Consider the following 21,853-nt stretch of genomic DNA (forward strand, 5'->3'; position numbering starts at 1 on the left):
AGCGAAAACAGCTCGTTCTGCAAGCTTATAAGCCCTACCTAATTTGCGCTTGCTTTTGCCGGACTCAGCCAATCGCACAGCTGTGGATATTACGTCATATGTTGTAGTGCGGGAAATGAGCTAGTGGGTCGCATGGCCATACCCTTTTTTTTCTATTTATATAGCTTATTTGAGCGAAGTTTACGTTAAATGTGGTGTCAGTATGATTCTAACGAGGCAATCTTTCGAATGAACCAAACTTGTGCTTTGTCTGCATGGCCCCATAAAGGCTTGATAGTGGAAGTGGAACCCTAGTGCGGGAATTCATGCGTTACGAGAGCAGTCTTCGCCCGGGTCGCCAGGAGGGTCTTGCCCTCCAGTCGACATCTGGTCAACAGTGGGAGAGGAGGATTGGTAGGGTTGGGTTGTGTGTACATCCCAGGTTGGAGAGTATACCACCTGCTGACAGAATTTTCATTGAGCAGTGTACTGTGCTCGTAAAAATAAATGTATTCGGGCTGGGTGTACAAACTTGCCTGTTTGTAATTGTCGGAGTGTGATCTGACTTTTGCCGAGAGCGGATGAGGGCACGCGGATGTCTATCCAGTGGTCCGGTAAAGTTGTGTGATATCACGATAGGTGAGACGTGCTGTGGCAGTTCTGTGACGGTTGCAGTGATCTCAGGGGCTCAGGAGGTACGTTCGCGAGCCTGTTGATGGGCCGAAGTTGTTACCCGTTGTAACAGAGCAGGTGCACATGCTGACAACTCGGTGAGTTGCGCGATAGCTCTAAAGAACCCAGAGTGTCGCTGTGGTCAACTTTCCCGACAGGAAACGTCGGCAGCGCGCTTGAGTATCTGTGATTATAACTGTGCAGGAGGACTGACTGAGAACTAGGGCAATAGCTAGCTCGCCGTCACGAGGCTAGATCAGCCGGATGAACGCGCATTGCTTCTGGAGGTTGCCACTGTAACCATGATTACTTCGGTCCCGAAAACTTAAGGACGACCGTTTGGATCAATTTACGGACAGCGTAGATGTCCTGGTGTGTGTGGTCCTGGTGGTTCAGGGCCGTCACTGAGCCCCTCATGGAGTCATGGGATGCTAGTCCTGGTGTGTGTGGTCCTGGTGGTTCAGGGCCTTCACTGAGCCCCTCTTGGAGTCATGGGATGCTAGGCCGTACAGCCAGTCTTGGTGGGTGGCAGACCCCAGTGTGATTCGTTAAAACTTGGCTTAGAGCGTGAGTGCTTCTACAGAAGGTGTGGTAAAGGTCGACGTATTCTGAGTGGCGTCAATGCGTAGGTTCAGGTTCGCCTGCCACCACGGGGCTTGGGTGGCGGTACGCAAGGCGAGGGAGATTTCTGCGTATTCAACACACCCAGACGGTGCCCCCCCCCCCCCCCCCCCCCCCCCCTTGAGGTCGCAAAACTAGTTTGAAGAGTGGTTGAGGCCGGCGGGTTGGTACACGTGTAGCCGATCGGACCCTCGATCACTGCGGCGACGCTTCCGATGCGCCTGCAAGGTCTGCGTTGGCCATTGGAGAAAACTGGCCGATCCCCTGAGCAGACTGACCTCGGTCGGTGCTCGCGCTGTGCGCACCCTGTTCGCGGCAGCACTAATTGGGTCAGCGCGCCGGTTGTCCTTGCGAAGCTGGCTCGGAAAGCGCAACCGGAACATCGGGGCGCCTTCCCGTCGGAGCGCTGGGCGCCGTCGGAGCGCCGCTCGGCCGCCGGCGCATCCAATGCATCAGCCACGATGAGCGTCCGCTCCGACGGCGCGCCGAGGCCAGAGGCGGCTGAACTGTGTCCCGCATGGAAACCAGTATCGCGGCTTTCAGTTTTATGACAAGCACCGTCTAGCAGGCTCCTCGCTTTCCTGAAAACTTGATGTCCGCCACTTTCACCTCGCTCTAGACGGCCGCCAAACGGGCTCTTGACGTTGCTCTGGACAGACCATCACTCGGACAAGACGAGAGAGAGAGAGAGAGGGGGGGGTAGAGATAGAGGGAGAGAGAGGGAGATAACTTTATTGAGTGAGGTGCATCTGTAGCGTGTGCAGTATCATGCACGAGCAAACAAAAGTCCACGGGGCGCGATTTCAGCTGTCCAAGCGGTTTAACCTCTCCGAAAAGTGAAATCAGTTCCTGCTGTACTGGCTGTCTCACGCCCACTTGAAAACATTGCGATCTTGAATTTTCCACACTAGCGAAATAATTATCATTCAAGTTGGCGTCAGAGATCTCACCTTTGTTTTTACATTTTGGTCAGTCACGGGATTATTTCAGATACGGTAATTGACATTTAGCGCGCAAAAATATACAATAAAATGCGTCCATGAACTCCGCGGTAAACCATGCAGCAAAGCTGTAAAGTGCAGCCGGTGTTTTTTCGCTCCCTCCGACCCGTTCCCTCTTATCGGTAGACGCAAGAGTGCAGCCACGTTATCTGTAAACCGAGTCAATCTCTTACCACTTACTTATAACTCGTCACTAACCTGATTTTTTTGCGCAAACGCATATCGATGCGCCGGAGGAGTTCTTCGCGTACTTGGGACCCCCGCATTTTTGTTTCGCCTAGCCATATGAAGCTCTCCTCTAATAGCAAAACTTCTGCGGGAATTCCTAGAGCAGATATCGATGCTAGTAAAAATCCAATATCGGATTAAATATCGGTCAGTGAAGGCGTGGCACGAAATTTCGACCGGCCACCGATATCGGATTGGAGCACACTTTATTTTGCCACCGATAACAACTGCGGATCTGTGAGAGCGTGTGGCGCCGAGGTCCAGCCTGAGAGGGTGCAGAGGCGCGTGACGCTTGTATTGCTTGCGCGACGTACTCCGCCAGCCATTCATTTAAACGTGGAGCCTAAATTTCCCTTGAGGCGCCGCAAACTTTCCTTCAAAAATTAAAATTCTGGGCGTTCTGCGCACCGAATACACACTTGGGCTATGGCGCGCGCCGTAGTGGAGGGTTGCGAATAAAATTAGGCCACAAACTTTTACACACTCGCACTGCCACAATTGGTGTAATTTTAAACGCTCCAAAACATTGCAATTGGACATTTTTTGGCAGGACTCACATTTTCAAGCGCTAGCTATTTGATTTAGGCAATTTCTGATTATTCACAGAGTAGAAATGCTGTGAGATGCTGTGCGACACCATGAATGACTGTTGTTCACTATACTACGCTGGAAGACTTCTATTGTGAATTTTTGATGCACTAAAATGTTTCTCTCTCTATATATCCATTCATCTCTCTCTCCAAGTGTATGAAGACGAGCCCATTTATAACGAACGTGCTAGTCGGGAGGCCTGCGATAGTTGTGGAAGGTACAAATAAGTGTACTCAAGATTGCATTAACGTATACCGTGACCACCATGCGTGCTGCTTCAATATAAGCGGTTACTCGCATTCGTCAGAAGTGTGGCCACTCCAAGCCGGCCCGGCTGTGTATGTATATAAGTTGGCGCATTTAACTTCCGTTCCCTTGCTCCTTCTCGTGCGTCCCGCTCACGATACAGCGCAGTGGACTTCAAACTGCTTCCGACACCATTCGAAACAGCACACGCAAACGCACACCTGAAGACGCTAATTGATTCGTGTTTTTCGCCACCAGATGTGCACACCAACGGCGAATCACAGTTCGTGATACTTTAACACTGCGACAGCCTCTGTATGTACACTCGACGACTCATTTCTCGGACCCGCTGAGGTGTGCCCCATTGTCGACTCCAAATAAGCAAGCCGTCCCTAGAGCGGCAACTACCACATTGAGCGTTTTGCTCGCGTCTGGCGGCCGCCGGCGTCTCCTGGCGGCGACGCGAAAAACGTTGCAGAGCACAATTTACGCCACCACCGTCTGCCAGATAGGTTTGTTAGCTAAAAAGCGCGTAATTAGTCAAATTGGCTCTTTATTTTCTTGAATTTGATCCTCTTCAACGTCCGTCTCGCGTCGCCACTAGCAGACGCCGACGGCCGCCACACGCGAGCAAAACGCTCCATGTGGTTGCCGCTTAAGACGAGTTCGTAAAAGCTTGACGTAACTTTGTGGTCCCCCAAATAAGTCCATATGTACGTAATGCCGGTGTCTGAAGAATCTGTGGGCAACCACACAATTTTTAGGAAGAGTAAAATATGCATACAGTTAAGAAAACCGGAACAGCTTTTTTTTTTTTTTTTTGTCTCAGTCACGTACGCCTCACTCTTGAAACTTCCCTCCCCTGAACGGCCCTTCTGCATTTCATGTTGCCATCACAGCAAACCCCGTCAATAAGCAGCCCTTGCCCGGCGGTCCCCGATAGGGGTCGCACTTGTCGCGGTCGCCTCATTTCCACAGCGTCCAGCGAAATTCCGGCCGTACACAATGGACTCGTAAATGCTAATTAACTAAATGAACACTTTCTGCTTGTCTAAAACAACCCGGCGGTGAATTATTTTACACGCCCTGGTTCATGCAGAGCTCGACCAGGCCGTCAAAAATGGCGTCATCGCAACACGCGCTAACTGCTAAGCGCGACGATTCAGTGCGCCAGGCGTCCTGCATCGCAACCGCCATTCGGCGCGAGCCCAACCGTAATGGGGAGCTAGGAACAGGCGGTGGCGATAAAAAGGGTCGCTCCCCAACGCACTCCTCCATTTCCCCACGGCGGACGGCCGCCGAAACAAGCGAGCCCCCCCTCGGTGGCAGCCGGCGAGCGCCAACCGCCGCGAGCAGCCCACCTGCCTCGTCACGTGACCGCTAACGGCATTGCGCCCCGCGCGGGCGACAGATGTTCAACGGCAGCGCTCTTTAACCATTAAATGTCGGCGCGCTCGACTCCCCGCCCTCTGCTGTGCCGTCATATGGCGGTTGTATCATGCCAGGTGCTCGGCAGCGCGCCCCATCGCGCAACGGCGGATGGCCGATGATTTGCCGCGGGCACCGCCGACGCACGTCATTGTTCTCGGAGCGAACGACGCTGCTCATCTTCGGAGTGGACTGGACCTGTCCAAAGGGTCATCGCCGACCGACTGCTTCAATATGGACGAGTCGAATCGACTTTTGAGCGGACTCTCTCGCGTGCGCTTACATCTCATTCACAGCGATGTCTACGACATAAGATGGCACACTTACCCGGTTCCGAATATTTCTCTATATTCAATACGAGCGGCTGTGGTATGGAAGAACATCGGCCCATTTTTAAGAAGCGTTCTTCGACAATAAAAAAAAAAAACACAGAGGGACCACACGTTGCGGAGGCGAACGCCAATTTACGCCAATTTTATCATAGTTGGCTAGATTATTTATTATTATTACGATCCGGGTGTAGTTTTTCTGGCGAATAGAACCCCGATACCTGTTTGTTGCGTTTTTGCGGCGTTTTTCGTCGCTCCGAGAGGAAGCACGCCCGCCGATGCTCGCTCAGATGCAGCGGAAGGCAACTGAGCCGCAAACCACGTAGGCGTGATCGGGCGAACTACCCATGTGTTCTGGAGCGTCATCCTCTAGGTCCTTCTCCCGAAGACCGCGCCTCTCTGAGAGCGGCAACAGCGAGGATGAGCCCCGGAAGGGAGGCACCGAGACACAGGCGGAACTGCGAGGAGGGAAGTGGTGCAACCGCCGCGGCATCCGCGCAGCCTCCAGTGGCGGACCTCGGCCGTGGTGCACCTTCGCAGGCACCCCGATGGTGCGCGCCGCATCGGGCACAAATTGACTTCGCGGCCCTAATTCCTAACATCCGGACGATCTCCAGAGCGTGAGCGACCCATTTTATGGAGGAAAGAGGCTTTAGTAAGCGAACCAGTTTCCACCCACTGAACGGCACGTAATGCTTGAATGCTCAAAGCATTCCTTGGCCTGTACGAGCAACGATTGTTTTGTTGTTGTTGTCGTTCTGCGCGTGGGGACGACCACTGTTTGCGTTTAAGTTTCTTCGCAGTGATCGTTTTTTATGGGGCTGAAAAATGCTGCCGAAACCACTCGGCTGGGTGCGTACGATTTGCGAAGCATTCTGGATAAAGACTCACGACGTCGCCTACACGAAGACGCCAGATTTTGTGGGCGCCGTTGTTTCTCACAGTCCATCTTCATTGCGTATCGGAAACGCTAGACGGCTGCGCCACACCTAGCTCCTCTTTTGTGGGCGGTAGTCGCCAGCGAGGCGCCATCTCATCTGACACGACGTGCGGCTCAAGGTCAGCTGTTATCTCATATGACACAACGAGCGGCTCAAGATTGGCTTTTATAAGCGGAATCGTTTCCTTCAGCGCGAAATGCAGTGCGCCACTTCAAAATCGGTTTTAAGTTCATCGCTTCGTAGCGTTGTGCGAATGTGAAAAAGTGCGCACTGCAGCTCCCTGTCCACGCACGGCGCAAGCTTTGCTCCTTTGCTGCGAGGCTACATGCACCAAAAGGCACATCACGATGCAGGTAGCTAGATAATTATCCGCGTTAATAACATGCACAGCAACATAGTGAAAGCCAGAAACTGAATTCTGCAAAAATCCCTTCCTATTTTCATTGCATTCCGTTCGCATCCACTTGAAATACTGCCCACTAAAATTACAAGAATTTAAGTCGTGGCTCCATCAACAATACTCCCGCAAATGAAACAAAACGCGGACAGAGTTACGCCACAAGACACGCTTGCTCTCCAAGATTTTTCTAGAAGAATGGTTCCAGCTTTCGATAGCCAACATTTTTTTTTGTTGTTGTTCTGAACGTCGTTATTCGCTCGTGTGGTCATTGTTGGCTCCTTTTTGTGTTACCTCGATACATGCCTTCTTTTTTTATACATAAAGCGCCACACCTTCACTCTGTCAGCTGAGTTCCCACGTTTCAGGGAATTCGCTCGCGCCGAGAAATGAAAACCAGGAGTATACTGTATACGTTCCGTGGCCGGCGGAGAAGACGACCGCGAAGCACTTAACCGCTCGACACCACCCCATGGCCGCCCGAAACACAGCCGCAATTTACTGCAACACCACGCAGAGACGCACAGAGCCTCCCCCCCCCCCCCCCCCCCACCGGGGCCCGCCTTCCTTCCCCCCCAGAACATTAGAACATTAAGCGCCGCCAGGTGAGCCTTTAGCTTCCGCTTCCCAGACTCACGGTGGGGCGCGAACCCTACGCCAGGGAGTCGCCCCTCGGTCGCACAAGGCGTCGGACATTTCTTCCCGGTATTCCTCTCTACTGATCTATATGGAACCAGTGTAACCTCAGTTTTTTCTCAATCACTAAACCTTTTAAATTTCCCCCCGAACCAGTCCTTCACTTGAAATCAACATAAGCCACGATCAAAATAACAGCTCGATGCGCACAGTTAACTTCACCTCAAGTTTTCACACGACTTGAAGAGAAAAAGAAAACACCGGCCGGCTCCACCGCAGCACACACACAAGCATGCACGAGCAGCTCAAAGGCAGCGCGGACCAGGCCTGAACGCGCGTTCTTCGGCGGGTTCAGACTTCGTCATCGCTTTTCGGCAGGCTAGACTAGAAGCAGGCGCGTAGCCCTCAACCGAATCCCTGTGGAGGAAGGGGGTATTCTTGTATTTTCTCTGTCCATCGGGAGTGTGTCTGATCTATTTCGTTCGCATGTCGACTTCGCGACGATAACGCAACGGCTCATGCAGTCGCTTTCCTTGTACCGTGGTCTCTCAAGCACCGCAACCGAGGCGGCACACATAGCCAAACGTGCGCATACTCACTTGCAGTGCGACTCCCCGCTAGGATTGGAAGACACACAGGAGGCGCCATTCTTGCACGGGTTTGGAGAGCAGGACACGAACGCTGCGTCAGAGAAGCACAGGCGTCAATGCTACACAGTCACGGGCCAGCTCACTCGCTCGCATGGCCTACAAGAAATCTCAGTTACAGCGACAGCCCCGTACAGACAGCAGGTCCAGGGCCCAATCGTCAGTCAGGCCTCTACTTGTACGAAACCCCGCAAACAGCAGTTATCGGGTATTGCGCTGCCTTTTTCCTTGCACAGCCACCCTTGTCCCTGCTAACTGTCCTCTTAGCACTCCAACGGTTCGTACTGTAGCTTACGGCCGCTTTGACGAACATTAGCGGATTTTTTTTTTTTTTTTTTTGCATAACATCGGAGCAGTGGGAGGTCCTGCTCACAAGCGATGTCCTGGAAAACCAGCGTGGCCTGGTGACCAGGGCCATTCGAGCTGCAGCTGGCAATGACATCCCGGACTAGGGACGCCACCCACCACGGATGACCGACAACCATCCTGCGCTCCTTTCTTCCCATTCAACGGGAGCAATAAACGTTTTTTTTCCTCCTCCTACTCCTGCATGACACGCCACGTTTGACCAATTCACGTTGGCATGATAGGCAAGAAGTAATGGAGAGCTGACACCTTCGTCATGCACCTCCCCTCTTAGTCCCCCCCCCCCCTTCCCCCTCCCCGCGAGTAGCCAATTCTGACGTGAACCATATCCCCACGTACATGGTTCACGTCAGATCCCGCGCGACATCTGTATGATGTCAACGCGAGAAAACGTTCTCTTCGCGCATTGTCTTCAAGGCAGTGTCACATACAGGAGGGCGTTGCTCATGTGGTGCCAAAAGCGCCAAGATTTCAGGAGCGGAACCGCCAACATTGTTTTATTTCGACGGTTTCCGTAGCAAATTTTAAACACGAATTTGTCGTGCTGCTGGCTCTCCCCAAATGAAGCGCCAAAAGTTACCCGTCACAAAAGAAGCCAGCATTTAACTGCTCTGAGTGAGACGTGCGACAGCGAAGGTGTTCTTCGTAAGCACGGGGGAAATACGAGTTCCAGTGGCCGCGCTAAACGCCTCCTTACTGTTAGCTGCATCACAGCAAACTGGAGCAGTATTTCTTTTTCTCGTTGATGGTACGGTACCAGATTGGCTACTCAAATGCACTGAGGCAGCGATTACGTGGCGACGAAAAACGGGTAAGTTACGGTTCCTACAATTCGCTTAGGTTGCAGTACATATTGGATCGTATAATTACGAAGCGCCAACTGATCACGCGCCCGTTTTCAGAGCGATATGAACCACTGCCGTACGGAATCATCAGCGTGTAATACCCCTGGGACACTAGCGTCATTTGACTCAAATGCAAGTTGTGGTGCTACACTAGGTTTCGAGATGCCATTCGGCTCAAATGATATTTGAGCCAAATGAGCACCGAGAGACATTTGGGATTTCAAATGCCATTTCTATCACTCTCTCACGCAGCGTCTTCGATGGGCAATAAAAAATATAATAATTGCGTACGTAAAACAAAATATTTTTGTTTGTGGAACTTTGTTCACTGCTCATTTACTTAAAATATGAAATCAACATATTTAATTTTCCTACTCTCAAAACCAGTGGGTCAGTTGCAAAAAATAAAACTACGCAAACAGCCACCACATTAGAGTCAAAACTGGTGTCTCTTCTAATTTGATATCATTTTACTGCGTTAGACTGCTCCTAAATCTGATGGTTGTATTAATGTACGAAAACTGAACGGGACGACAACAGCGCTACTACAGCCCACGAGCAATTGTGAAAGCTTTCGATTGATTTGATTGTAGGGTTTAACGCGCCGACGCAACTCAGGCGATGAGGCACGCCGTAGAGGAGGGTTCCGGATTAATTTTGACCACCTGGGGATCTTTAACGTGGGCCGAAATCTCGTACACACGGGCGTTCTTGCTTTTCGCCTCCATCAGAAAAGCGGCCGCTGCGGCCGGGAAACGAATCCGCGACCTCGTGCTCGATTGTGAAAGCTTTCAAATGCCATCGAAATTGTAGTGTAGCACGGCGGATTCTGAATAGCGTTCGAAGCACCCCATTTGGTGCTTCGAACATTGGTTCAAATGACATTCGGACCCTAGTGTAGCCGGGTATAAGTAACGGCAACCGTCTCCAACAGCGCCGCAGCACCGGTTCGCGTCCTCACGCTTCGGCCGGTACACAAAATCGCCACAGACCACCGCGGGACCACCCCCACCCTCTGGCTCTCTCACTCATCGATTTCGCTCGGGCGAAAGCAGCCAGGATAAACTGCGTTTCCAGCCGACGCGGTCTAACACTGCCACGAATACGAAGAAGGGCACTTCGGAGGAACCGTTCGCATTTCCGGGGGCCGCTCTTTCGCGAAGAAGCGGACCCGTCCGTGTGAACTGTCCACGGCGAGGGCGTGTGTTTACTGCGCCGCGCATTCTGGCTACATCAGTGCGCGCCGCGATGGCAGGTCCTCGAGGCAGCCTCTGCTTCGCATTGTGTCAACATGCACTTAGGCGCTGAACCTGCGTTATGTGCTTCCACAATAGTCCGCCCAGACTGCGGACTTCATCGCATGTACGTTTCTGCCAGGCGTGGAACAAGTAACTGCGACGCGAACCTTGAAGCCTGTTTTCTCTCCCTCTCTCTCGTTTTCGTCGTGGGAACTTGCATGCCCGCAAAAAGAAATCAAAACTGCACTTGTTCTGCTAAGACGCATGGCCTCCAAGAATAAGGCGCGGATGCAACTTGGCCTCCACCGTCATCGGAGCTCTACGGAGAACGGAGTTGCAGTGTTAGCGCGTGCCGAAGCAAGTCTAGTATTGCTTTTTATAAGCCTGTCAACATCCTTCTGAGCGTGGGATCCTCAAACGACAGTGTCCCTTCATTACACTGTACTTTTCTCCCGCTTGCGTTCACATTGAGATTGTCTTTCATTTAAATTGGTGTAACTTCTTCATTTTGGGCCCCTGGCCCACATGGCTCTCGCACTCCGCCCCTGTCGTGCCTCCCCTTTGTTTATATCCGTTTTGACGAAACTCTCCGAGGCTGGGGAGCGTGCCGGCGGCCACGTGTCTTCGCTTTCTGCCTGGAAGACGGCAGACGCTTCCGGTTGACAGAAAGCAGGCGGCGCCCGAGACGGAAGGAGAAGAGCGACAAAGGGACGCTGCCGCTGCTGCTGCCAGAAACAGGCGGGGACGACGAACGCCACCCCGTCACTCATTCGCCGCTGTCGCTAGTACGCGCCCCCCTCGTCGAGAACTCCGTTCGGCTGCTGCTCCGTGCTCGGCTTCGTGATTGGCCTTTAATATTCCCTTCTGCGCGATCGAGACGAGCGCCATTCTAATCGTTACAACAGAACGAAAACACCGCAGTGCAAGTTCCCCGGTGGGCCTGCATTTCTGCGCCCCCAAACGTCCTAATGAGGGTCAGTGCACGTATGCGACTTCTCTACCGCGGCCCCGTCGATGAGTGCGCCAACACGGTGTACCATTGCAGCGCGGGTGGAACAAGGCACTCGATTCTTTCCTCGCTCCGCGGCGGCGCTCAATGTGCCACCGGGGAGGGGGCCCCGCCGGTGGGGCTCGCCGCCACCGTGGAACCCCGCGAGACGCAGGCACCCTCTCCCTCGATTCCGGTTCCCGGCTTCCCTTGACCCGGCGCGCTCCCCCCTCGCATGCCAAGAAAGCGGCGAGCACATCGCCGCGGCCAGCAATCGTTCGGTGGCAGCATCCGCACTCTCCCTGCTCCCCCCGCGTGGCGGAGAATTAAACAAAAGCGGACAACCTGCCGGGCCACTTAGCCCGGCTGCTCCGCGAACAACCCACATGTGGTCCCTGAAACTATACGGAAAGGAAACGTGGAAGGAAGTAATTGGCAGTCCTTGGCGTCATTCTGGCCAATTTGGCCGCGCAACACTGGGAGCACAATTGGCGGCGATTTTTGGGGAGAAAAAAAAAAAAAAAAAAACGAGCTTCGCTCCGCGCGAGCCAAGTGAAAATGCGAAGAAGGGCTTGTGGGTCCAGGATCAATGGAAGGAACGCTTCACGCAGGCAGAGAACCGGATTGAGGGGAACCACCCACACCCAGCATTCAACTAGGGAAACGCAATACTTGTATCGCAGTGTACAACGCTTTGGTTGACGCCTGGTTAGGGCCCCGCTATTGGTCTACGCGCCAGTGAGAAAAGTGAGGCATATAGAAATGGTACATGCCGGCCCATTCATCACTCAAGAATGAAAAAGGTTGCGAATACGGCACTGAAAAAACCGGACCAACGCGAAACTATTTTGCTCCATTTTGTACACTTGCGTTGCATACATTGCTTGTCTTTCATCCTGCGTCCGCAGCCTAGACTTCTCTGTCCCGCATTCCTCACCTCTCGTAGCCCAGCTCATTATTTCGTGACTTAATACGCGCGACATTTATAACTGACTGCTAGCGGGGTGGGGCCTGTGGTAACGCACTCCACTCTGTCTACAAAAAAAAAAAAATACATTCGTAATGTCGAAGTACCGTTTCGGGGTCACGCGCAGTGAACACGAAACCTCGCAGTTATTCAATGGCAGGATAGCACGCTTGTAGATGCCTCCACATGTATTGGCTCCTTACATTTAAAATGAGCAACTATTTCGAATCCTGTCGTGTCACGCTGCTTTTAATTATTCATCACGCACCAGACCACTCGCGTTTAAACGTCCTTTAACTTCAGCAGCGAGAAGAAAGTGGTCCCGCTGAAACAGGATGTTCGATTCGCCGGGTGGGCGGCGTTGTTCAGCCGATCGACATTCTGCAGGGTAGACATCTTATGGCAAAAGAAAGACGTCCAAGCGCCCGGCAAGAGCTGCCCTCGTTAACTACACTACGCGAACTGGCGAGGATGCTTACGACAAGGCCGACAACTTTACGATCGGAGAGCTCGCAATCAACGTTCGCGCTGTTCCCACGAAGCTGTTCTTTTTTTTTTTTTTTTTTTTCCTGCGCGAGCGGCGAGATTTCAACGTTCCCACGAAATCGGACGACGATGCGTCCAGCCGCGCTTGGGTTACGAAATGGCCGCCTCCTTGGACAAGTTTATTGCTACTTTTTCGTTCAGCTCGCTTTATCGAGGGGAGAAAAGCGAACGTGGCGGCTCGACAAGCTCTCGGCTCAGGATACGGCGCGGCCGGCCGTATTGCAAGAGCGCCACTCGCATGTCCACGCCAGTTGCCGCGCTACGATTTCGGCCGCTGCCGAGGGTGCGCGGCCTCTGCATCATGCATTTGCGGATTTGGAATATTAAAACATCAGAGATGTAGAAAGCCCGATGGATTTAAAATGATTCTTCGGGCTTCTCATTTAGATGATGATGATTACGAAGGGTAATGCGGAGACGTAAGAGCAGCCAAATGTTAGCTTCGAGCTAAGGAAGGCATGTGTAACAAGAACATAACGACAGCGCTAGAGCACGTAGAAGTTGAAGACACCGGCGCAACAACGTCGGCTGTTTCTTCACTGCCTCGTTGGTTCGTTGTTCTCTGGGTGCCCGGCAAGCAGTGGTATATCTGCCGAAGCCGAGGACGAAATGCAAAGGCGCTAAACGTGAGCCATGATTTAGGCTAAATCTGTATCAAAAGTTCGAACTACCGTTCGAAGCTTCGCGTAAACCGCGAGATGCGACCATTCTGAACTCCCGCTCTTTGAGCGCGGCTCTTTTGGAAATTACTAATGAATGAACTAACCGCAGGGTGTTGTAAACACGTGTTACTTGCTTCCCTTTGGATCATTTGAAATGATTGACAATTCGAGCAGCTTCGCTTTTATTGATTTGTTCGTTTTTCCTTTTGTCAAGGGGGGAGTGGTTGTGGGGTTTGACTAATTGAGGTTTTGTATAACTTTCTCTTTTTCGCTGCTCCCTAATTACTCGGCGGCTGTGTCGTTGAGTGCGAGGTCGCGAGATAGACTCCCGGCAGCTGCTCTTTGTAATGCAGTACAAAGACAAAGACCCTCACATGAACAAGATTTGGGCGCACATTCCAGATCCGCAGGTGGCCCACAGCCCTCCACTACAAAGCGCCTGCTGCAATACAGTGCCAACACACCATCTCAGTTCACCCCCCCCCCCCCCCCTTTTTTTTTTCTTTCCTGCCTCCTACAGAAGCCGGGACCTTTTAAGCCGATAACGACAGTGGTACAGAAAGTGGTACACATTCCGAGGACGGCGCCATGCGCATTGCGTGGACACTCGTCGCTCCAACGAGGACGGCCGGAGGAGGGCGAGCCGAAGAAGATGGGCACGGTAATTGCGCGCCCGCCGAGCCAGCCCGCGAGGCAGCGGCGGGGTGGTGGTGGTGAAGCCCCTGGAGGAGCGTGGGAGCACGGCGCGAGGGTTCCGGGAGCCCTTCGCGCAATCACCGAAGCGCTGACCTCGATCGGGGGGCAGCCACCGGCCAGCAGGTTTGCGCGCTCCGCAAATTGGCCCCGGAATGGTGGACGTCCCGAATTTCGCTGGCACACGCACGGGCCTATCGCGCACGGGCCTCGTTATTTATTGACGATGCTGGCAGCCCGTGTTCCCCTGCTGCCCGCCTGGGGCTTCCAGATGAGAGGTCCACGGGGGCCACGAGCCCTGGCCGATCGACGGCGGACCGTGGCGATCTACCTCCGTCTCGTGCGAGTGCGTCTTTCGTGTTCCAAAGCGCTACGGGCTGGCACTTCCAGGTTCGGGTCCTTATGCGCGTTTCTCGGTCCCCCCAATTCTCATCGGTAAATTCTCGCAGCCGGGGGGCGTGCGAAGTTGCCCCGAGCAGGACACCACGCTGGCGACCTTTCCTTCCTCGTCGCCCTCAGACGGTGCCGTGACGGTCATCAGAACGCCCGTGCGAAAGGCGCCGTACCGAGGATACTTCGACGGGCATGCAGTTGAAACGCCCCCTCGCATTCGACCCGAAATGCGACATGTTGCGACGGGCCCAATGCTGCAAAGGTAGAGCCGCACACATATCGCCCCCCTGCACGAGAGCCGAGATTGCACTTTCGGGCACCGCGTGCACAACGAGCGAGCGCCAGTGCCTACACAGAGCAGCTGGCAAGGCCCGACCGCGACGACGGACGCACTCGAGAGCAGCAGCCCCGTCTCGGTGGGAAGAGAGCGGCCGGCCACGTAATGAGGGCAACGGCGCAGGCAGTGGCCGGTCGGGGGAGCCATTTCGGCGGCCGCCGTAATGACAGCCGCCCGTGCGGGAGGAGCCCCACTTCCTCCCCCCGCAGGCTAATTTCTCACGCGGCCAAAGGAGGCATCCTGCGCCCCCCTCCGCGACACGGTTCCCATGTCTTGCCCCCCGACGCCGGCCTTCCCTTTTCTCTGACCAGAGAGAGCGCTCACCAACGGTAGCGATTCGCCTTTCCCGTCGCTACCATCGCAGCTGACTCGCAGTAGGGGCGCTTTCTTTATGCCACGCTCACAGCAACAGTTTCAAATTGCACGAATGAGCCGTAGATAAGCCTTGAATGTTTACGTAACCTGAGGGGATGAGGAGGGGTTAAGGGGGCTTCAAATCCTATTTCCCTCGCCCCACGATTTTGTAGCCCCTCCCCTTTTGAAATGTTCCTAACGCCAGTGCCAAAAAGGCATCCGTGTTTACAATTAGGATTACATAGTAGTGAAGACGCTATACTGGTTCCGGCAATCCTTGACAGGTGACCCGACCGGTACTAGCAGTTGACTCCCTTAGTTTCGCACTGGAAAAATCTGGCCTCGCACTTTACATTTTGTGGAACTGAAACTTTACCGCACCGATGCACGACAAGTCCAGTAACCGATCACAGGTGACACGCGTTCATGTCGCCCGTTCAGCAGCCGTGCGCGCAAGCGGTCATTTAAAAACAATGCATCTGGCGCATTGTCACGAGTGCCAGTTGCTGCTCTAGAAACCTTGCTGCCCCTTTCAGGCGGTGCAAACCCAGACGCCGCTACCAGCTTTCAACCAGAAGGGGTAAATTAATAAAAACGTGCCCGGTCATACGGTAGACAAATGCGCCATTTAAAATTGGAGCAAAAGCCGCGCCAGCTCGTGGTCGACTGAAATAAAGGCCCAATCCCCCAGTAGATAAGTGCGTACAAGTCAAAGACAAACAATCGAGTGCCCTGCCCATAAAGAGGAGGCGCGAACCCGTTTTCCGAGAGCGTGCGGGGCAAGCCTTTCGGCGGCGCTCAATAATTGCGATGGGTCCGGACCGCCGCGCGCATGCAAATGGCTCTGCATTGTGTTCCGGTGACATGACGTGCGACGACAGCGGACCGTCGTCCTCTTCCCACCCGGCCCGGACTCATCCGCGGAGATCTTCTGGCAGTACAAAGACGACGGTGGTGGCACCGCCAGGCTGTTCCCACGCGCCGCCGCACAGTGGAGGACCAAAGTGTCGCTCTTGCCCTTAGGCCTCGCGTCCTTTCTTGGACAGCAGTTACCGCTTTGCTCCGCTTCGGACCCAGTCATTCCAACCGCTCCGCTCAAACTGGAAATAACGGAGGGTTTCGCTAAGAACGCATGGCTAATTCCGGAGCCGAGCGAGGGCGTGTAGGTACCCGCATTACCTCGCAGTTAACCAAAGTGGAGTCAATTAATTCGTTTAGTGTCGGGGCCAAAGACTTCGGTGGCTAGTTCCTTATCTTCACTGTGTGGATGAATGGAATCCGAAACACAAATGTCACGTCTGAAAAGCGCTCTCCGGGCAGCGTCACTCAGAAATAACCTGAAAAGGGTCTGCAAGTGGGCGTAATAAACCCGACGGTGTCGCTCGATTCTCGGTAGGGATTGCCAGGATGCCCATTTTAAAGGCACATTGGAATGAAAACGGAGCGCATCGCGAGCGGGCAAATACGTCACCGACGTTGTGCACTGCTTACTATGCGAACGCTGCTGGGCAGCGGCTGCCCGCTTGGACTACAAGTTTCAGGCAACCAGATAAATTAGTTCCCTGTGGATTGGGTCTCTACAGACAATACGTTGTTGAACACAACAGTGAGCAGGTTATGGCTAGCTAATGATTCAAGCTCACCGTCATTACACGCGCACCGTTTAACAGAACCCTCTTTTTCTGTCGTCCTTGCTGAACGGTGTGTGTGTGCGTGTGTGTGAATACGTTGAAAATGGGTAATTAGACTGGTATTCGGCAGTAGAGTTGATTGATTGTGGAGTTTAATGCGCGGAAGCCACACAGGCGATGAGGCGCGCCGTAGGGGAGGGCTCCGGATTAATGTTGATCACCTGGGGATCTTTAACGTGCACCGAAATCTCCAGCACACGGCCGCTTTCGCTTTTCGCCTCCATTACAAAAGCGCCGCCGCGGCCGGGATAGCGAAACCGCGTCCTTGCGCTCAGCAGCACAACGCCGGTAGCCACTGAGCCAACGCGGCGGGTAAGGCAGTACAGTTCTCTGCGATGCGGTTATTCATGGCACACTCCCCGCGCTATCTAAATCCGTCATCGGCCAATGCTCAGTAAGCCCTCGCGATAACAAAGAGTCCCTAGGCAGAAGACCAACTTCGTTATAAGCGATGCGTCGCTAAAAGCGGGTGACTCTCTAAACACCGCAGTGGGGATCATGAAACACTTTGAATAAGGCGAGATTTCCAGTAAAGCGATTTCGTTATAACCAGGGAAGGCCAGCTGTGAAAACTACCTGCTGTGCAAAGAAACCTCGACTGAGACTGCTACGCCCAGCGACACGTTAGAACTGCAGTTTAGCGTCGCATATAAACAACCAAACAAAAAAACGTCTATCCGAATTGTCGCGTTCCGACCAATGGACCACTCTTTTCCAACCAAAGCCAGCCCGACTACGTCATGGTTCGGCAGCCGATGAACGGGCCGCTCCAGACCGCACCTGCCTCGTTGCGCGGCACTAACGCGAGTGCTACGCTGTGCAGTGAAGCGGCACGGCAGCGTCGTCTTTCAGCTTGTCTTGAAAACACGACAGAGCGATGGCGCAAACTCGCGCACAGGAGTGGCCATAGTGATAAACGGACCCCTTTCATGGCGAAATCGATTTATTGATCGATTGTGGGGTTTAACGCGCCGACGCTACACAGTCGATGAGGCGCGCCGTAGTGGAGGGGCCGGATTAATTTTGACCACGTGGGGATCTTTAACGTGCGCTGAAATCTCGAACACACGGGCGTTTTCGCTTTTCGCCTACATCAGAGAAGCTGCCGCCGCGGCCGGGAATCGAACCCGCGTCCTTCGGCTCGGCAGCACAACGCCATAGCCACTGAGCCTCCGCGGCGGGTTTCCCGGCAAAATCCAGCGGCCACCACAGACTGATACAAGCAGAGTGTGCTCGTGTATGACGTCGAGCTTAGCAGCGGTGCAATTCACACCCGACAATTCCCACATTCACAAGCACGTGTATGGCCGAGCCTAGAGCACTAAATTGACACTAAGTCGAGCCATATACAACCCCGTCTTGGCCATGATCATCGACGCTCGCTTAGTTGATAGTGTTTTCTGTATGAACTGCTGCTAGAAGCGATTTGCAATACAAGGAGAGCGAGCAGTACGCACGTTTTCTTAGACTACTGAAGGCTTGGCAGTGACGTATACAAAGCCTCGGCACGCTGCAGTAACTTTCTGGCTGTTCACTGCCCCAATTACGACCCGCGCATGGACAGGCCACGTCTTATCGCACTGTGCCAACCTAAAACGGCAATAACTAGACTTCCTAAGGACGTTCGATGCGTTCGAACAGCTTTACGTTAGCTATGACTATCTGCTCTCATCAGTAAGCACACAAAACAGCGGATTCCCGAAACATATCCCGTACATTAATTACACTGACCAATGTAGAACTTTCATTACACACACATTGCAGTTCAACGTTGTCTTCCGGGATCTGAAACTTTGGGTTATTCTTTTTAGGTTGTTGTTGTGATGCCCTGGACACGTGGGAAATGGAATCGCGTTCACAGTAAGGTATCTGCTTCATTCAAATTGTTTTTCGCTGGTCAGCAAAAAGCACGTCAAGACACCCTTCGTTGCGCATGTGTGCCACGCTTTGCCATTATACTTGATTTTGCTGCTGCTAGTTGAGCGTAGTTATGGCCCTTATCAGGAGGGGAGGACGTCTGCAAACGGCAGGATTGACTCCTTGAAAAACACAGCTTGCCAAATAGCTGTCGTGATGGTGCAGCTTGCAAGCCAAGCTGGCGGCGCCGAGAGCTGTCCTTTCGCACGGGAGTGTTCGTGTCTTGCTCATCCAGTCATTCCTAATTAACTTTCAACGCCGTACCGATAGCGAGGCTGGGTTTTACCCGTCCCCTTGTGCAACGAACAAAAGGGGCAGGCAGTCACGTCGGGCTATTTGACGTCGCTACACACGTAACCACTGCCCACGGAATTGACAGCAATAAAAGTTCCCATGGCGAAAACCGAAGAAGCCGAGCGCGCAATTCTCGCGCACGGCCAATCGATGGACCGTGGGAACCGCTTTCTTGGCAGTGGGTTCGAGCAGCCGGTTTCTGATCAGGCTTCTCGGCGGACACTTTAATTCCCAGGATTGGATTTCAGCGTCCTTGGCATGCGCCGATGTGCGCGCACATGTACGCGACCAGCGGAGGAGCACGTGCACAAAGTTAGCTACCCGCCTCAACCGTTCTCTTCCCACGGCCGGGGAAACAGCCAGAGGCGCTTCGCGTCCCAAAGGCTTGCTTTGCTGCCTGGGCGGCCCCAAAGAGACGCAAGACATGGCAGGGCTCGACGAAACAACAGCGAGTGCGCGCGTCATTTTCCGTAACCGAGAAATCAGAGCGTCTCGGAGACAGCCTGCGCCTTCTCTCTCTGGCAGCAGTAAAAGCGACGTCGGAGCCGACAGACCACCGGCACCACCGGGGCGCGAGCCTCAAGACGTTCCCACAGGGCGCGCGGTGTCGGCTTTCGGGAGCCCCCGGCTCGAACGCTGCAGACGAGACTTTTCGCCGACTGGCGACCACATGTGGGCCCCGCTCTCTGCGTTTCTATCACTTGGCTTGGCCGCGCTTCCTCTGCCCCGGCACGGGAGTGTTGTCTCTGCTGCGGCGCCGTTTCCCTGGTTGCGCGTGCGGAAAGTATGAACTGAATCATGGTTGACGTAATTAAAAAGAAGAAAGGAAGGGCGGGGTGAGTTTGTGTTCGTCGGCGCTCTCGAGAACAAGGAGGAGAGAAGCCAGATCCCGAGGGCGAGAAGGAATGCGGATGCAGCGAGGGGTTAGGGGCGAGGTTCCCGCGCCAGGAGTGTCTGCCGCGGGTGGCACCAGCACTGGGGAGACGTGGGAAAATGGGCCCCGGACGGCGCATCTGGCGACGCAAGATGAGCGCCGACGGAACCGCGCGGCTCACGGGGGAAACGCGGGCGGCCGGGCACTCTTTTTCAGACCGGCTTCGCTCGAAATCGACGCAGCCCTCATTACGAGCGACATCCGACAACTGAACATTCGTTAGAAAAACCGTTAGAAAAACCGTTCTTAGCGTGGATGATACGGGGCAGGCGTTTTGCTTCAATAGCCACGTTTCATTCTGCTCCTGGTCACGTCCAATCTCCACTCCTAATCCATCCCTCTTTTTCTCAATCTTAAAAAGGGCTTCCTCACTTTGTCAAGCCACCTATTCGCGATAACACTTGTTCTACGCTCAGGGACTTCCTTTGACCAATACTTAATAACTCTTCCCCAAAACAACCGGTGGCATCCCGTAAAGTGATATCCCGGAAGCCCTCGCCGCACGCACGAAGCTTCGATGGACCCGCCCGCCGCAAGCACCGAGAGCCCGTCCACGCTCGTGCCAGCGCCACTTCGCCCACTGCTTTTGCCTGTGGCAGCCGAGCTCTCCACCGCGTCGCGATAGGGCCGCCACGGGACACCGCATTCTCGGTGCCGCAGAGACAAGGACGCCCCTCAGCATTCGTGGCGGCCAGCGCACGCGCGTGGGGTTTGTCACCAACTGACGGCGCTGTCGAGCTACGCGCTGCACGCGCGTGGCCATTTTAGACGTCCACTATCACTCTGTTGCTCCAAGACTAGCGCTCAGCGGGCCGAGCGACGGACATGTCGCAATCCCAGTTTGGCGAGACTACCTCTTTGGTGTGTCGCCTTGAAGTCAATCAAATCACACTCTGTCAAGTGGCGCTTCACTTTCGACGGCGAAGCTGTGTACCTTTAGCATCTGTATGCAACTCCCGATTGCTTTCCACGGGGACACCCGAACTGGGAAATAAATGTCTGCGAACAGAACGCGTTTGGGAGCAAGATTCCGGGTATGTGGAAAGGGCGAGGCGCGGGAGAGGGTGGAGAGTGTGGCGTCAGCGCTGGATTAGAGCAGCAGCAGGAACGCGGGGGATGGGGATAGAGTGGCGTCGAACGCGACACAGCCGCTCACGCCAATCGCCTGCACCCCGGTCAATCGGGTTTTGTTTTGAGAATGTGCAACACAATGAAATCGAAACCTTCATCATATGAATGGATCTGTCCACCATTATTTTTTTTCCAAAGCCTCTCACACATAACTGTCACGAACGGAGACAGTAACTGGAAGACAGAGTGTGATCTGCTTTTCGCCGTTTAGAAATGTTTTGATACGGACGCTTCCGAACGTTCTGACACATACTGTCAGCTGAATTTGATTCTGGGGAGTGCATGGTTATTTTTAAGCCTCTCAGCTTTCTGACTTCCTCCGTTCCCCTGAACAGAAAGAGGCACGATTCATTCCAACTCCACTAACATGCAACGACTCGTTTTCCTATTAGAGCGGCGTATTCCAAAACCGGACGTACACAATGCGGCTTATTCGAATTGATATCGTATGATTCCCGCGACGCGGTAGCCTGCGTGTTTCTCTTTGTCGTTTCCGGCGGCCTGTGTATCCTGCAAGCAGACTGGCAAAACATAGAACAAGCGTCATAAGCCCCACTTACTATCACTGACGCATGAATTGCCGAACTCGGATTCCACCCAGCGCAATTTCATCATTGCTGTCGACCGATGCACTGCAGGGCACAGGCAACGAGGGTGCCGCCGACGCCGACGCGCGCAGACATAACGGCGTGCCGCCCACGGAGCAAGAGCGCAATATGCGCGAGTAACCGCAGCGGTGACCACCGAGCCGCTGACAGGTGGGCGCAGCGAGCGCGGCGAA

At 53.8% G+C, this 21,853-nt stretch overlaps 1 protein-coding gene across 1 annotated transcript in view; it reads right to left on the reverse strand.

Annotated features, from left to right (window-relative positions):
* The window catches only part of N (neurogenic locus Notch protein), a 79,558-nt gene that overhangs the window by 49,696 nt on the left and 8,009 nt on the right, over window positions 1-21,853 (reverse strand). Inside the window, exon 2 of the mRNA XM_077678217.1 lies at window positions 7,669-7,750. Coding sequence (XP_077534343.1) covers window positions 7,669-7,750 — 82 coding nt within the window. The remainder of the gene's footprint in view (window positions 1-7,668; window positions 7,751-21,853) is intronic.

Source organism: Haemaphysalis longicornis, unplaced genomic scaffold (genome assembly GCF_048455015.1).
Source record: "Haemaphysalis longicornis isolate Haplotype H1 unplaced genomic scaffold, Haemaphysalis longicornis Haplotype H1 scaffold_1, whole genome shotgun sequence".
NCBI classification, from domain to species: Eukaryota; Metazoa; Arthropoda; class Arachnida; order Ixodida; family Ixodidae; genus Haemaphysalis; species Haemaphysalis longicornis.